Below are 16,614 nucleotides of genomic sequence, written 5' to 3' on the forward strand. Positions count from 1 at the left end.
AAAACCACACACTTACTTGCATTTCTTGTTGGATCCTTCAGTCTGTATATAAGCATATATGCATTTGTGGAGCTAATAGGGAAATATTTTTAAGAATATCAGTATCTGACTTGGAAGCCAAAATAAAATCATTTTATTAAAGTTATTAATATCATAAATAGTTGTACATGGCAACTGTAATACTGTGTATTAATTCAGTAATCACAAATATTGTTTTTAAACATGAAATTCATACTATTGCTAAAAGATTTGAAATTGTCATCAATTTTTAGAATTATTTTACATAAATGTATTATATCATTTTTACCATAATGTGGCATGCAAACAGTTTGGACGGACTATACCAATATTAAAAAAGAAAGAATATTAGAGATATACTAACCTAGCAAAAGCACTGGAATAATAGCCTCTGCTTCCAGAGGACCCACCATATGTTTTCTTAATATCTTCTTGGGTAATCTAGAAGCAAAACCAGTTTGTTTGTTTTTTTAAAGTTCATTCTTTGTCAAGTAACAATAGTCAATGAGCATTTATTAGTATTGGAAAAACTGACAATTGAGTCAATGTGCACTCAGATCATACTAAAGTCATCACTATTTTACATTTGTTTCTTTTTATTTTCTAAATGCACAAGAAAATAAAAGTTGTGTGTCTAGAAGTGATTAGGTCTCCCTTTTAGGTTGAAAATAAATATCCTTAACTTTTTTTTTGAAGTGCGAGTTTTAGACAAATTTTAATATGCATTATGAGAAACATGACAGCAAATACAGTCTCTTTCAACTTTCTTATGAATTTCAAAAGTTACTTCTATAGCATGGTTTAAAAATTCGAGTAAATATATTCAATGTAGAAAATCCCAGAAGGCACATTTCCAGTCAGAGTTCAAAGAAGGTCATACTTCCAAAAAAAGTCCCAACTGGAAAAATATAGAAGAAAAGCAAGTAGTAAGCTCTTTTAACACACTTTGGGTCAGCTACCCAAGAAACCCTAATAACTACAAGCGATGGATTTGCCTACTTTAAAATGGTACAGTAACAGTATGGCTTTGCTTAAGCTACACCTCAAATTCAATATTGTATGTGTGTACAGACACACACACACACCCACCCATAGACTTAGTCAGTCCTGAGAGCATCCACTAGCATCACCATCATAACTTTTATAAGTGTTTTGAGAGTAAGGCTACTAAATTCTTTTTGGGACAGAAATCTAGGATAAAATCTTGACTCAATGGGAATTTTGCCATTGACTTCAAATGGAGCTCTTGTCAGTCAAACAATAATGTAGATTTATAGTTACATTTAGCATAGAAACATAGGTCTGGAAGGGACCATCTAGTCCAATCCCCTGCACTCATAGCAGGATTAAGTATTATCTAGACTATTCCTGACAGGTGTTTGTCTAACCTGCTCTTAAAAATCTCCAATGATGGAGACTCCACAACCTCCCTAGGCAATTTATTCCAGTGCTTAACCACCCTGACAGTTAGGAAGTTTTTCTTAATGTCCAACCTAAACCTCCCTTGCTGCAATTTAAGCCCATTGCTTCTTAGAATCATACAAGAATAATAAAGATTAGGGTTGGAAGGGACCTCAGGAGGTCATCTAGTCCAACCCCCAGCTCAAAGCACAACCAATCCCCAACTAAATCATCCCAACCAGGGCCTTAAAAACCTCTAAGGATTGAGATTCCACCACCTCCCTAGGTAACCCATTCCAGTGTTTCACCACCTCTTAGAGAAAGAGTTTTTCCTAATATCCAACCTAGACCTCCCCCACTGCAACCTGAGACCATTGCTTCTTGTTCTGTTATCTGGAACCACTGAGAACAGCCTAGCTCCATCCTCTCTGAAACCCTTCAGGTAGTTGAAGGGCTTTTACCAAATCCCCCCACTGCCCCTTCTGCAGACTAAACAAGCCCAGTTCCCTCAGCCTCTCCTCATAATTCATGTGCCCCAGCCACCTCATCATTTTCGTTGCCCTCTGCTGGACTCTCTCCAATTTGTCCACCCCTTTCTGTAGTGGGGGGACCAAAACTGGACGCAATATTCCAGATGTGGCCTCACCAGTGCTGAATAGAGGGAATAATCACTTCCCTCGATCTGCTGGCAATACTCCTACTAATGCAGCCCAATATGCCATTAGCCTTCTTGGCAACAAGGGCACACTGTTGACTCATATCCAGCTTCTCATCCACTGTAATTCCCAGGTCCTTTTCTGCAGAACTGCCGCTTAGCCAGTCGTCCCCAGCCTGTAGCAGTGCATGGGATTCTTCCATCCTAAGTGCAGGACTCTGCACTTGTCCTTGTTGAACCTCATCAGATTTCTTTTGGCCCAATCCTCCAATTTGCCTAGGACACTCTGAACCCTATCCCTACCCTTCAGCAGATCTACCTCTCCCCCCAGCTTACTGTCATCTGCGAACTCGCTGAGGTTGCAATCCATCCTATCATCCAGATCATTAATGAAGATGTTAATGAACAAATTAATAAAAACAAAACATTAATGAACAAAATCAGCCCCAGGATGACTGATCACTACCAGCTGAGCCTGCCGATCTAGTCAGCTTTCTATCCACCTTATAGCCCTATTCTTATTAACTCAGAGGTTAATAAGAACAATTCTTCTGACCCCTTCTTGTAACAACCTTTTATGTACTTGAAAGTGGTTATCTCCCCTCTCTGTCTTCTCTTTTCCAGACTAAACATACTCAATTTTTTCAATCTTCCCTTCTAGGTCATATTTTCTAGACCTTTAATCATTTTTGTTGCTCTTCTCTGGACTTTTTCCAATTTCTCCACATCCTTCCTGAAATGTGGCACCCAGAACTGGACACAATACTCCAGCTGAGGCCTAATCAGCACAGAGTAGAGCAGAAGAATTACTTCTCATGTCTTGCTTACAACATTCCTGCTAATACATCCCAGAATGATGTTCCTTTTTTTTTTTTTTTTTTGGGCACAACAGCTTTACACTGTTAACTCATATTTAGTTTGTTGTCCACTATGACCTCCAGATCCCTTTCCGCAGTACTCCTTCCTAGGCAATCATTTCCCATTTTGTATGTGTGCAACTGATTGTTCTTTCCTAAATTGAGTACTTTACATTTGTCCTTATTGAATTTCATTGTATTTACTTCAGTCCATTTCTTCAGTTGGTCCCAATCATTTTGAATTTTAATCCTATCCCCCAAAGCACTTGCAACCCCTCCCAATTTGGTATCGTCCACAAACTTTATAAGTGTACTCTTTATGCCATTATCTAAATCATTGATGAAGATACTGAACTGAACCCAGAACCGATCCCTGGGGGACCCCACTTGTTATGCCCTTTCCAGCATGACTGTGAACTATTGATAACTACTCTCAGGGAACGTTTTCCCAACCAGTTTTGCACCCATCTTATAGTAGCGCCATCTAGGCTGCATTTCCCTAGTTTGCCTATGAGAAGGTCATGGAGACAGTATCAAAAGCTTTACTAAGGTAAAGATATATGAAGCTTTGGAGCAGGACAGGATTAACTCCACTACCTTTGAATTATGGCAGAACTATCATATTAACTCTTTAAGCAAGCAGGAAGTTGCCCTTGTGTATTTTAAAGGGGAAGGCATAAGACTAAAGCTGATAAGGCTTTCACATTTAATAGGAGACTTCCACTCCTATACGACTTTCCCTCCCTTAATCATCAGAATGCCTTATGGAAGTTCACCAGAACCATTCTCAAAGTCTTTACAGGAAGACAGTGCCAGGACCATGAACTTTTCTCCTAGGATCAGGGAACAATTCCTTAAGAGAAGAGAGGTGGGAATGTTAGACTTCTCAAAATCTTTAGCCAGAAATAATATGTTGTGTTTTCTTTTGTACAGAGGTGGTGTGGAAGAAGGGGGACAGTAAATAAAGAGAGCAAAATTCGCCTAAAAAATAAACAGATTTCTATTAAACAGGATAAAGCAGCATGGAGAAGCCATAACATGTCCTGATCAGCTGACGCAGGTAGCCTTGCCTCTTCCTATATCTGGAAATCTCTCATATTTCTTGAGAATTAACAACACTCAATGAACTTGCTATATTGCACAGATGGTGACTGATGACAGACCTTGCTGCAGGCAGAAGACTTGCTCAGAGGAGCAAACAAACTGCCCTGGGGTGGGGCACCATGACAGCAAGTACTGTAGAATGAGCCTACAATGAAGACTTGTAGAGTGCTACCACAAAAAGAGTGCACCATTATTTCCTAGCTTGTTGGTTTGCATTGCTACTTCCATTTTTTGATCCAATAGTGATACAAAAGGCAAAGGGGGGGAGGGGTCAAAAAAACCACATTCTGAAGGCATTCTTCCCTCAAAGAGAAATATCTTAGGTCCTCACAGATCCAGACAGGCTAAATCATGCAGTCTGCACTGATGGTGGCTGGAAATACGAGAAGACTTAATATATGAAAAATTAAAATAAAAAAGAATCACATGTAACATTCTTCATATGAAAAGATTTTGCAAAAGCACTTATTCAAATTAAGTTATGAATTATATATACATGAACAAGCTGAGACTAGATGATGAGCTGAAAAAGTGATATAAACTAAATTCAAAGTCTGTGCACTGTAACTTCAAAATATGCATGTTACTTCAAATACTACAAGTGAGAGTCATGAACAATAATACAAGCTCATTGTTTCATTTATGGGGAAAACAAAGCTGCAAATATTACTTTACCTTGCTGACATGTTGATCATTGAAGCTATACCACTGCTCATCATTAAAAGATTTTATGCAGGCATAGTAATGGCCACCAGCAGCACTTCCTGAATGGACCATTACAGAAAAGAGTTCATACAGTAAAGAATTCTAGGGAAGAGAAAAAAAATCCAAGTAAGGAACAGAGAACTTGTAATACCTCATTCTGACAAACTGCACCTGTGTTATTTAAAAAAAGTTTCTCAATTGTGTATAGTTACATGAAAAATAACGGAAACAATTGTGCATAGAGCTCTCTACAAGTACTATTCTGCATTATTAGTAGAATCACAGTAGCATCCAGAGGCCCCAATCAAGATCAGAGCCCCATTGTGCTAGGCCCTGTAAAAAACACATAGTAAGAGAGTCCCCACCCTCAAAGAGCCACTATCTAAAAAACAGGCAAGACAAAGGAAGTATCTTAATTTTATTTCATTTTACTAATGGGGAAGAGAGGAACTGAAAGATGAGTGACTTGTTCAAGGTCACAGAGCCAGGTCTTCTGAGTCCAGTCCACAGGACCACCCTTCCTTCTTATACAAATGCCAAATATGAACGCAGATATAAAATATTAAATGTTATCTCCATCTTACTTACAATATTCTCCTTATCCAAAGAAAACAGAGAAAGCCTGCTGTAGAATATGAACCTGGCATTAAAAATTAATTTTCAGACAAAAACTATCTGATGTTAAGGATGGGAAAGTTTCACTAACTCAAAGAAAAAAAAATATGGTACAGTTTAAAAAACATGAATAGTGCCAACCCAGGAAGTTAAGCTCAAATTAAATTTATAAACTCCACAAACATCTGAACGTACAAACATTCACAGTTAAGTTGACTCAACAACTTTAACTGTGCAGACTTATTTCACCTTAACTATGGAAGCAACTGCCATCTCTCTAATATTTAGCATAGACAAGGCACTTATCTTCAATATAATTTACAAACTTTAATTCTCATAATACGCCTGTGAGGCATTACTGTTCAAAACAATTTTCTTATGTCAGGTAGTTAATATCCACATTTTACACCTGGGGAAATTAGGCAAGTCACCATACCTACTTGTCTCACAGTCACGAACTACGGCAGAGCACGATTAAAGTATTGAGGATTAGACCATTACACTACCATTCTTCTCTGTACACTTTCAACCAATGTGTAATGAAGGCCAAAAAGTAGTTTGTGTGGGGTTTTTTTTTTTTGGGGGGTATCTTTAAAACGTAATTCTGTGTTCTAAAATTTGGACTGGGGCATGTGGGGAAAAAGAGTGGGGACCTCTACAGAACCAGAAACAAAAGTATCTGATTTAACTTAGTTATTAGTCGAGGTAGAAAGAACTTACATAGCATTTTCCATTCAAGGCTTTTCTTTTCACAAATATGAATTTATTAATCCCCAACTTCCTGCTGAGGTAGGGTAAATCTCTCCATTTTACATATGGGAACACAGAGGCACAGAAAGATTAAATTACTTGGTCAAAATGCAGAGTTATTGTCAAATCTAGGATTGGATTACAGGTATTCTGACTTTCACTCCCTGCTCTAATCCAGTGACTGTTAACAAGCTCCTATTTCTCAAGAGAGATTTACAGGCTTCCCAATACCACATTTAACAAGACTGAGCTTGAACACTAGAACTCCAATGTCTAATTTATTATAGGGCCAGAATGTAGATATTACACTATTAAAAACAGTCTTTAAAAGGGTTTATAAAGGTTCAGTTCCAACCAATCCATGGCTTCCTAATGGTTCTAGACAGATACAAGCTACAGGCCATCTAAGTTCTCTCTAAGATGCACAGCCGCGCAGCAGGCTATAAAGGGAGGTGCACTCCCACAGGGGCCTGGAGGGGAGCAAGTTGGGGCGTGCAGGGCTGCCGCGGGCCTCGGCCCCAGCCCCAGGGCTACTGCCAAAGGGGAGAGGTGCTTCAGCCCCAGGCCCATTGCCAGCCGAGAGAGGGCTGGGGAGGGTCCCTCTGGGCCCAGCCCCAGGGCTGCTGCCGGCAGGAAGAGGGCAGGGGGAGGCAGTCCTCTGGCCCCAGCCCTGGGGCAGCCTGCACCCCAAACCCCTCATCCCCGGCTCCACTCCAGACCCTGCATGCCCAGCCAGAGCCCTCACCCTCTCCCTGGGACTCCAACCCTCTGCACCAGCACTGAGCCCCCTCCCATACTCCGAACCCCTCGGCCCCACCCCCACCACCTTCATATTGGTGCACATAACAAAATTCATTCCGCACATTGATATAAAAAATTAGAGGGAACAATGCAAGCCATGTTTCAGATTAGTTCACTGAATAAAGTCAGGGAAGCCTATCCTACAAGTAAGTATTAGTAAAAACTTTTCCAAAGATTTCAGAGAAGACTTGTACCAGTAAAAGGCACTTAAGTTTTCCATATTAGAGTCCTTGGTAATCACTAAACAGAAAGGGGGCACTGCTATCATGGAATGAGTTGCCATTGTAAAATGTATTTTGTGACCATTAATTCAAGATATTAAATAGCATATTAAATGCTCCTAATACTCTCCTCTTTTCTACATGGTCATTTCTGCAGGCCAAGAAATGGATAGCTATTTTCAGAGATCTGTACTATTACTGTATTTTCCTCAAGCTTTTCAACTCTTAGCAACTCAAAAAAAACCAGGATTTTCATCACAAATTTGTGAACCTGATGAAAGAAAAAAGTTAAGCAATCATACAGAAATGAAAATTTAAGATAAAAAAAGCTATCTTTTCCAATTTTTCTGAATGGTGACAAGATAGAGATATCCAAGATATCCAATACTTGTGGGTCGGGGTTTCACCTACAAGAATGAAGGGGAGTTGAACTTTCATCTTCATTTGTCACCTTTCCCCAAGTAAGGTTCGCAACCTCATGGTGGTACTGTCGTACTTCTACAAAAACAGATTGTAATGGTAGCCCATAATGCTCTCTTTCAATTATGGCTGACCAAAAGACTGACTTTTCCTTTTAGATGTCAATGTCAATGTCACCAAAGTCTGCGTTACCAACACACTGCCTACCATAATGTACCCATCATGGGATGGCCTTCAATAAATTCTAGCCCCAACCATCTCATATCTTGACTACTACAACTTGGCTATGACAAATGCAATCTTGCCTCCCTCAAGTCTATTCAAAACCGCTACTAAGATAATCATCTTGACTTGTTGCTATGACATGAACCCCTTCTTCACATCCCTCCTCTCGCTCCCCTTTCACTGCATGAAATGCATGCTACTTGTCTTTATCTGTGCCCTGCCAGATACATCTGTCTTCCTTGTCCATTAGCTGAATTTTTTTCTCAAGCACATTCAAGCTTCAACACCCACCCCCAAAATGGGTAGGAAGAGCTCAAAAAAATATGTAAAGCCACTACATCACTCTCATTCAAACACCTCCTTAAATTCACCTCCGCTTGGATAACTACAAAAACATTAGAGAACAGCTAGACTACTAGCTAATAAAGCAGCTAGACTATTAGCTAGTGCGGTGTAACTACTGCTCATTATACAAATGGAATAATTGTCTTGTTCTTCCCATTTCCTGTTGATCCAGCGGCTATCACATTCTAATACTGTGAGCTCTTTAGACTTTATTACATATATGTTAAGAGCCTAGGCACAAAGGCTCCAATCTTTAATTGGATCATTTAGTGCTACCTTTATATTTTTAATAAAATAACTGAAGCATCCTGCCTACTCCAGCAATGTAGTACCTAGACAGAGTGAGGTGGTTTGCTAGGAGCACATTAACACTTGTACTGGCTTATTAATTGGTTCTGGGCACAATTCAAAATGCAAGTGACAAAACAGAAAGCTTATAATTAGGTCAAGTCCACCTAAGTCCAAGTTTCATACATACATCACATGGCATGTGCGCAAAGTAGGTGTAGCTGATGCAGATAAATGAGCAAACGTACACTCTGATTGTGCATCCTGGAAGGCACTCAATATCTTCCAGGAGGCATGGAAGCTCCTGATTAGATCAAGCCCTTAATGGGCCTGACTCACCTATCTTAGCTACTTTGACACAAGATCTCCATTTTCTCAAATTCATGTCAGAGATTAAAGAAAGCTTTATTATCACTATTAATTCAGAGACATATTGACCCTCCACATTCTGTCTTGGTCTAACATCCTAATGAATCACAAAACATTTCAAAAGAAGGCCAGTGTTTTCCACTATTATGCTTTTGATACCAGACAAAGGATCTCAGATTCCCTGCCAGACAAACTCAATATTAATGGTACTTCGCTAGATATAAGAGTCCATGTAGCTCCTCAAGATAGTGCTGTGAACAAGGGGCAAGCTTAGGGAAAACCAGTATTTTAGTAGCTCTTTGTCTTAATGATACTTTATTAAAACAAGCCTCCATGAGAAACATGCTTGCAATCAGGTGAAAACTAGTTAGCCATTTTAAGCATTCATATATGTGGCTGTTTCCAAGCTCCTATATGGTACAGGTGGAAGACAGCCTCTTCATGAATTTATTCTCCCAGGATACAACAACATATTTTATGCTGAAATATATGGGGCAGAACAAAATAGCTATAATCATTTTCTGCTCTAAAAGTCTGAAGGTGCTGACTTGCACAGAGTGGAACCTGCCACAGACTGATCAAAACTCTCTAGCTCTTTCTGTTAAATTGCAAGATATTTGCATAGTGTCCAGGGATTGGACAGTCTACCTCATCATGGAAGTGCTGCCCAGAAATAAAAACTTTCTGCCAGAACAAAGCAGGAAATCCATAGGATCTAGCCAGGTGAGTGTTCCCTCAGAATGGAGAAATTCCCCAAACCTTTTGTGTTCTTTGCAATGCTGCGGGCTTAAATATTAGAACAAGAGCAAAGAAATATGACTTTTTTTTAAAAACAACAACATTTATCTGGACAACATACTGAAGTTGTACCCATATGTTTCGGGTTTTTTTAAAGTACCTTTTCAATGCCAACTTTTGAAATCCTTTCAGCACCACTATTGCTTTCAAGGCAGATTCCTTCATCAACACCATCATCATTAGAAAAATCATTGCTCATCTGATCACTGTGACAGCTGCCTTCATTCTCTGCTCCACTATCAGTGCAACTCTCAGTTTGGGGAGACTTCTTAAAAATAAACCATAAATGTTAGTTTATAAAGTAGATAAAAATGATAGTACACATACATGTAACAAGAGACAATGAATTCTCAAAATAAATAATATTGTGCAATTCTATACTGACTTCCACCTGCAAATTTCAAATCGTTTTATAAATAATCATCTGTGAAGTAGGGTACAGTATTATCTATATTTTGCATATGGCAAATCTGAGGAAGATGTTAAGTTTTGAAGACTGAAACAAATGTAACTTTTTATGAATCTTCTGACTGCTAACTAAGTTATATAGATGTAGGATACCAACAACATTCCAATGGATTCCAGGAGAAAGTCTCCCAAAATGTATTTATCTTTTGATATTAAAATTAAATTAGCTAGATATCCCCAACACATCTATTTTAGGATTACGTCCATGGAGTTACTTTTTCTTGAACCAAAGTCATAAAGATACAGTATGTAGGTTCTTGAGAGTTCTGTAATACTTAAAACAAAATTAAATACACATAAATGGAAAGCTTGTCTTGCTTGTTTTTCCAGTGAAGCATGCCTACTAATCCTCAAAAAGGGAATGTAATTAACAGTGAGAACAGTAATAAAAACTGGCGGTGACTTCAATACCAACTAAACCCATATCTCCAAAAGAAAATATTCCCAGATATATAAGCAGGAACAATCTGCTTTTAAATTTTCCGAGTGCTCAGCTTTTCACTGAAGGACCCTCTTCCAAAAGTTTGCATCTAGAAAAGGAAAGTTCAATTCGTAGAGTTTAACACGTCCGTAGCTATTCCCCATATTTCACCATCTGACAGCAACAGTCTTTTGATCTCAAAGTCATTGTTCTCACAAAGCAATCCTTAAGCTTAGACACATTAGTTTTGCATTTCAAGATTCCAATATGCAACATTTTACCCTTTTTACTAGTGAAAATTAAGCCTGGGTGTCCTTCACAATGAAACCGATTTCAATTCTTTCCTCTTTTAAAATTAACTTTAAGCACTTTATAGCCAGCTTACTCTGTAAAAATATGGGTGAAGAAGTGAGAAGAGAACAAATATTCTGAGAAATATCCAAGATATATAGTACTCACATGCCCATGCAAAGTGCCTCTGAAGAGGCCCTTTTCTGTACTTTTCTCCCAGCCCAAAGGCCATGTATCAAAGCCACTATCTTTCTAGGTAAGGAGGAGGTGGCTTTCATAACCACCAAACCAAATTCTTACTGTTTAGAAATACACCACTCACTTTCCAGAGAATGAATTACACTCAATGTCAGTTCACTGGTCTCAGCTTCTAACAAGATGGAGGAAGAAATATACCAGCACTGGAAGTTAAACCCAGGCACCTTACATAACAGAGTAGAGCACTGTCAGAAGCCCCCCTCTTGTAAATTAATTTTAACTCCAAACCTCCACAGAAACAAAGAAATATTGGATGAGATTTTTGACACTAAGTGCCCAAAGTTGTTCCTAAATCCTGATTAAGGTACCCAAAAAAGTGGTTTGGTTTTCAAAAGTGTTGAGCACTCAGTAATTTCAATTGAAGTTAAGGTGAGCTGCTGGTATTCAGAACTTCTGGAAATCAGGCAACTTTTTTCTGATGTCTTAATAAGAATTTAGGAACCCTAACAGGTATGTGTTTTCAAAATATTGGCCATGATGTTTTCCCTAACGCAATGGTTTAACCTTTTTTCATTTGTAGACCCCCTACAAATTTTTGAATAGAAGTGCGGACCCCTTTGGAAATCTTAGGCATAGTCTGCGGACACCCAGGGGTCCATGAACCACAGGCTGAAAACCACTGTCCTAGTGACACTAGATTTTAAGAGATGCTAGAGAAAGATGGTTCTAAAAAAAGACTACACACTGGTCTTTACCTCATCTTCAACATCAATGAACGTGCTCATGTCTAGCTCTTCAGGAAAAGTCATACGATCATTAAGTTTAATCCTGTGCATAGTAGTGTAATCAAAGTCAAACCTCTTCAATTGTAAAGTCAGCAGATATGGAAAATGCAAAAACCGCAGGCCCTAAACAAAAACACAATAACCAATGGGCAAGATTATGTTACAGATATAAACACTAACCAATGTAATGTTACACAAATGGTATGTATTTACCTTCCTTGCATCACATTTCTTCTTGCAGCGTTCACAGAAATACTGATTAGGGCCATCAAGGATCTCAGGCTGAATAAATGCATGCAACGCTTCTTCCTAATAAAAAAAGAATGTTACCTGCTTTTTAAGAATGTTTACTTTCATGTACGTGATTTAGAACATTATATTTATGCTTAGATTGCAAATACAGAATACAATGGCTGCAATATGAAGTATTCACACGTTCAAAAGCTATTTGAATTATAGAAGTCTAGAAGAATGATTAAAAAACCCACAGAAACAAAGATCAGAAAAACATCAAGCGAAGCCAACCTTTCTGGCCTGCCCCAGGGTAAGCAGTCAAATCATGAACGACAATACATTACTATTAATTATATTTCATTCAGCCATTTGATGGGTCCATCATGTCCTGGTTTTGCATACAATCTACAATGAAATATATCCCTGTTATCTTGCACATCACATGTAGTCACTTCTGTTCAATCAGTTGTTGCATAATTGATCTTATTCCTTACTTTGCTTTGGTTAGCCATCAGCCCCACATCTTTATCCCACAATTTACAAATGTCTCTTTCCCTTCAGGGACACTACTTTCTCCCATCACGTGTCACATTATTCCAAGCACAAACAGAAGAAAGGGAGCAATTATTTAGTTCCTGAATGTCTATTTTGTAGGTGGCTGTCTCTCTATCTGCCAGGGGACGCTACTACTGCTTCAGAATAAGTCAGTCATTTTTTCCTCCCATCTAAAACAAATATTGAATCTCTACTCCCATTTCAATGAGAAACACAATTGCCATCTTCCAGGGATACATTCTACTTATTAGCACAAACCATATATGGTTGTAAACCAAAAATAGTCATGAGTCACTTCCAAAAGCTACAAGGGAAATGTTTCTAATCCTCCTTTAAATACAAGTTATAGTGATTTGCATCTAGCTTCTCAGTATAGCTGGGAAGTTAAAACATAATTAGCTAATAATTACTGATGATACTCGGGAGTTATCTGCTCACCTGCAGATATCTGCAATCTAAAACAGAAATACCATTGGCATGCTGATGGTGCTTACTTTAAAGAGAAGAGGATCAAATAAAAATCAAAATGATGCCTTGAAAATCATTGTCTCATGATGGAACATAGTCGTTCCCTGAAGTCCAAATAAATAAGAAGGGGCTTAGTTGGGCAGAATAGACTCACCAATTGCAAAATGGCTGGTACAGAGCTTATAAGACTACTATCTAAACCATGTTGTTTGATGGATCCCATTTTGGGAAAAGATCAAGGATATGGGAAGGTCTTCAAAAAGCCTCCAATTCATCCCTTCTCCCTCCATTTCTTTTCTGAGAACTCAGGGAAGCACTAAGAACAAATAACAAAACAAAGGTTTTATAGCCCTGCTTTTTCCATATGAACAAAAGTTTTGTTATTATTGTAAGAGATGAGAGACTCTTTACAAAAGGACTGTTCTCCAGACCCACGTCTCACAAATTAGAAATGTGCCAAATTTCACAAAGATTGCACAGAGAAAGTTAGTTATCACCATCCTTCACTGTTTTTGTACCCAAATAGAAAAAGGAAAAAAATAAATCACCTCTTAACAACCCTAAAAGATAATCACAACTCTGAAGCAGGAAGGCTCTTTAAACATGTCAAAACTTTTTAGTGAGCCCAAAGTAAACTGTCTATATATTTACTTAATAAGTAGGTGGTAAATAAATTGTAAGTCTTCATTTAAAAAGGGATTGCTGTGTTTTGACAGTGGGGTTTTTGGACTGGCTAACAATTTAACAATTCAAAACAAATTAAATGAAAGCAAAACAAGTCAACAGCCAGCATGTCGAATACCAAACTTAGAAGACAACAAAAGCATGGCCCTATGGAGGTACTGCGTATGGAATAAATGCCAGCCAGGAATCTTACCAAATTTCTCCATGGTACTAATTATTTTATTCCAATAATTTCTGTTTGTTACGTAGGAGACAAGCAACAGTCTCTATACAAATATATTCACAATATAAAAGAAAAATGTTGCAATTCATTCCTCCACAAACGAATGACGTGTGAATGATGGACATAAGTGGTTATGTAAAGTTTATGTAGAGTCGGTATGATGTGCAAGTCAACAAGGAACCATACTAGAATATATTTATGTTATGGAGAAAACAGGTAATGCTCCTATGGGCCTCCAAAAGTTGAATGAAATATCATGAACGGTAATGTATTCTTGTTAATGATTTCATTGCTTACCACAGGAATAGATAGTGAGATGCACTTTGACCTATGATTTATTGAAATTATTGAATAACTTCACTATTATATATATCATGTTTCCAACTTGTATCATATATGTAAGCACTATTGATGTACTGTATGTATAATATACTAAGTTTTCCATCTCTCCTCCAATTTTCCACTACATAGTCTTTATATCAAAATTACCTCTGATGATTAGTATAAATCTTCTCTACTCCAATTATTATTGTAATGACCAGTCTCCTCTCTTATTCAGTTATAATTCACTTACTGAACAAAATTAACTATTGGTATAACATTGTTTCTGTGCAGTTCACCACGTGAGTGGCATCATATGACCCCTACTTTCAGTAACTGTACTTTTAGAGCAAGACAATTTATCCGTAAGGAAATATTATCTAACCTGGTAGCTATTACATTTTAAACATTAAAAAAAATTGACACCATACACACCATAAGTTAATCATCAAGAAAACCAAAATATTTTCAAGTTTTCAAGTAGTCTATTTTATCCCAAGCTATCACTGTTTGTTCTTTTATGGTGCTGAATATCATAGTACTTTACACATTAACATATTGTAATAAATCGTCCAATCTCATCATTGCCTGAGATAGAAAGGCACTTTGAATGAGCTTCTATTTTTCACAAAATGTCATTATGGTATATCTACTGCATCTGATAGCCACTGATTTGAGATTACTGTAAATATTTATTTAGCTCTATGAATATGAGAAGTAGAATTTTTATAAACAGTTAAATGAGCTACAAATATAAATCTACGGGGAAAGCCAGTCAGTGTATATAGGTACGATTTCATTAATCTAAAAATCAATAAAAATTCCATTTGGCTAATTAATGTCCCAAATTACACTAGCAACTAAAAAAAACCAAGAGTTTGCTAACCTACAGATATAATGGAAAGCAAACTGGAAAGCTCCGAGGATGGGTAATGGGATACTTATCCTTTTATTTATCATTGCTTAAAATCCAAACCAGGTCAGTAATGGCAATGTTATTAAAACTGAATAGCTGTTTATGCTTATATAAAATGAGATGATGGTCTGAATACATCTTTAGACAGATGCCGACATCACAGTATCCTTGTTTGCAGTCTCTAAAGAGGAGTCACGATCCAAAAGTGCTCAACACCTACAACTCCCACTAAAATCAAAGGATGCTCAATATCTCTCAGGACTAGGTCTGCTGGGAAAGCAGTATGGAGAATCTTTATCTAATGCCCTACTCCTAGTGTGCCACCTCTAGGGTGGAGAGAATAGTTCAGCCTCAATACCAAATCTTCTTTTGGCTCCTCTATACCAGTGTATCTCAACCTTTTTGTACTGGCAACCCCCTTTGGACTTAAAACAATTGTGACACGCACACACCCACTACAAAAAATTCTGACCCCCTATCTTAAGCAGGAGGTTTCGAGGCTGAAACATGTAAATTAGCTTTGCAGGGGACCCCTGTGGCATGGGGCTCCAGGCAACTGCCCTGCTTCCTAGCCTTTAACGCCAACCCTACTTGCGACCCCCTTAAACCCATCCTGTGACCCCCAGGTTGAGAAACACAGCTCTATACTGTTCTATTGATAGCCAGATAATTTCACTATCTAGTGCTGTTGTCCATATAGCCATCTGCATGAACAGAAAATATACTTCTAAACTTGAATATTCTAATATAGGAGACTTTAGGTTTTCTATTGTCTGTCTATAATTTTTTTCATGATCTAAAATCACAAGTCAGATAACCATCAGGCCTATATCGCAACACAACTAGTTACTGAGGTCTCAGATCTATGTAAATTCCTTATAAATTTTCTAAAATTAAGCCCTTGAACAAAGCAAAAGTTATTGATTTAGATGGCCTTGGAGTGTATGCTAACAAAGCCCTAGCCCCCTGGACATGCATTAATAATGTAAAGCTATATTACATGAAATGAACCAAAGAAAGAAAAAAATAAATCAGAAAAGTAAATAAGGTTTCGTCAAACTGCAAACCTTAAGGACAATATCAAATTGAAGACAGAAAATTTAGAATAGTTTTAAGTTCTACTTTGATTAGAAAAGAAGGCAAAAAGGAAGTGTAATTATTTGTAACTCTTGGAAGTTCTCCAATATTCTGTTTCACAAAAATTTAACACACAAAATGTCATGTTTAAACTTTTTATGTAGTATACTATAGCAAACAGTGGCATAATAAACTTTACTTGACATACTATATAATAACCTTACTTATATCTTGTACATCCATTATCTCTCTCTTTCAAAAGTAATGGAAAATCACTTACCTCTAACTAGAGTTCTTTGAAGGTAGTATCCTCCTTAGATCCCCTATCTTGGGTAGTGTCGCCTGCTGCAAGTTCCCTCAGGAGCTGACTAGCAAGGTCTAAAAAGTTTTACATTCCCTTC

The 16,614-nt window shown here is 37.8% G+C and overlaps 1 protein-coding gene across 4 annotated transcripts in view; it reads right to left on the bottom strand.

Moving 5' to 3' along the window:
* USP47 (ubiquitin specific peptidase 47) overlaps nt 1–16,614 on the bottom strand; it is a 96,528-nt gene that overhangs the window by 42,430 nt on the left and 37,484 nt on the right. For 3 of the 4 annotated variants that reach the window (XM_039535970.1, XM_039535971.1, XM_039535973.1), the window contains 6 exons: nt 11,949–12,044; nt 11,706–11,858; nt 9,673–9,840; nt 4,711–4,842; nt 383–459; nt 17–72 (listed from right to left, as the gene is read on the bottom strand). In XM_039535970.1, coding sequence (XP_039391904.1) covers nt 17–72; nt 383–459; nt 4,711–4,842; nt 9,673–9,840; nt 11,706–11,858; nt 11,949–12,044 — 682 coding nt within the window. The remainder of the gene's footprint in view (nt 1–16; nt 73–382; nt 460–4,710; nt 4,843–9,672; nt 9,841–11,705; nt 11,859–11,948; nt 12,045–16,614) is intronic. The other variant, XM_039535972.1, reaches the window with a different exon arrangement.

The sequence above is a fragment of the Mauremys reevesii genome, linkage group 4, assembly GCF_016161935.1.
Source record: "Mauremys reevesii isolate NIE-2019 linkage group 4, ASM1616193v1, whole genome shotgun sequence".
NCBI lineage: Eukaryota > Metazoa > Chordata > Testudines > Geoemydidae > Mauremys > Mauremys reevesii.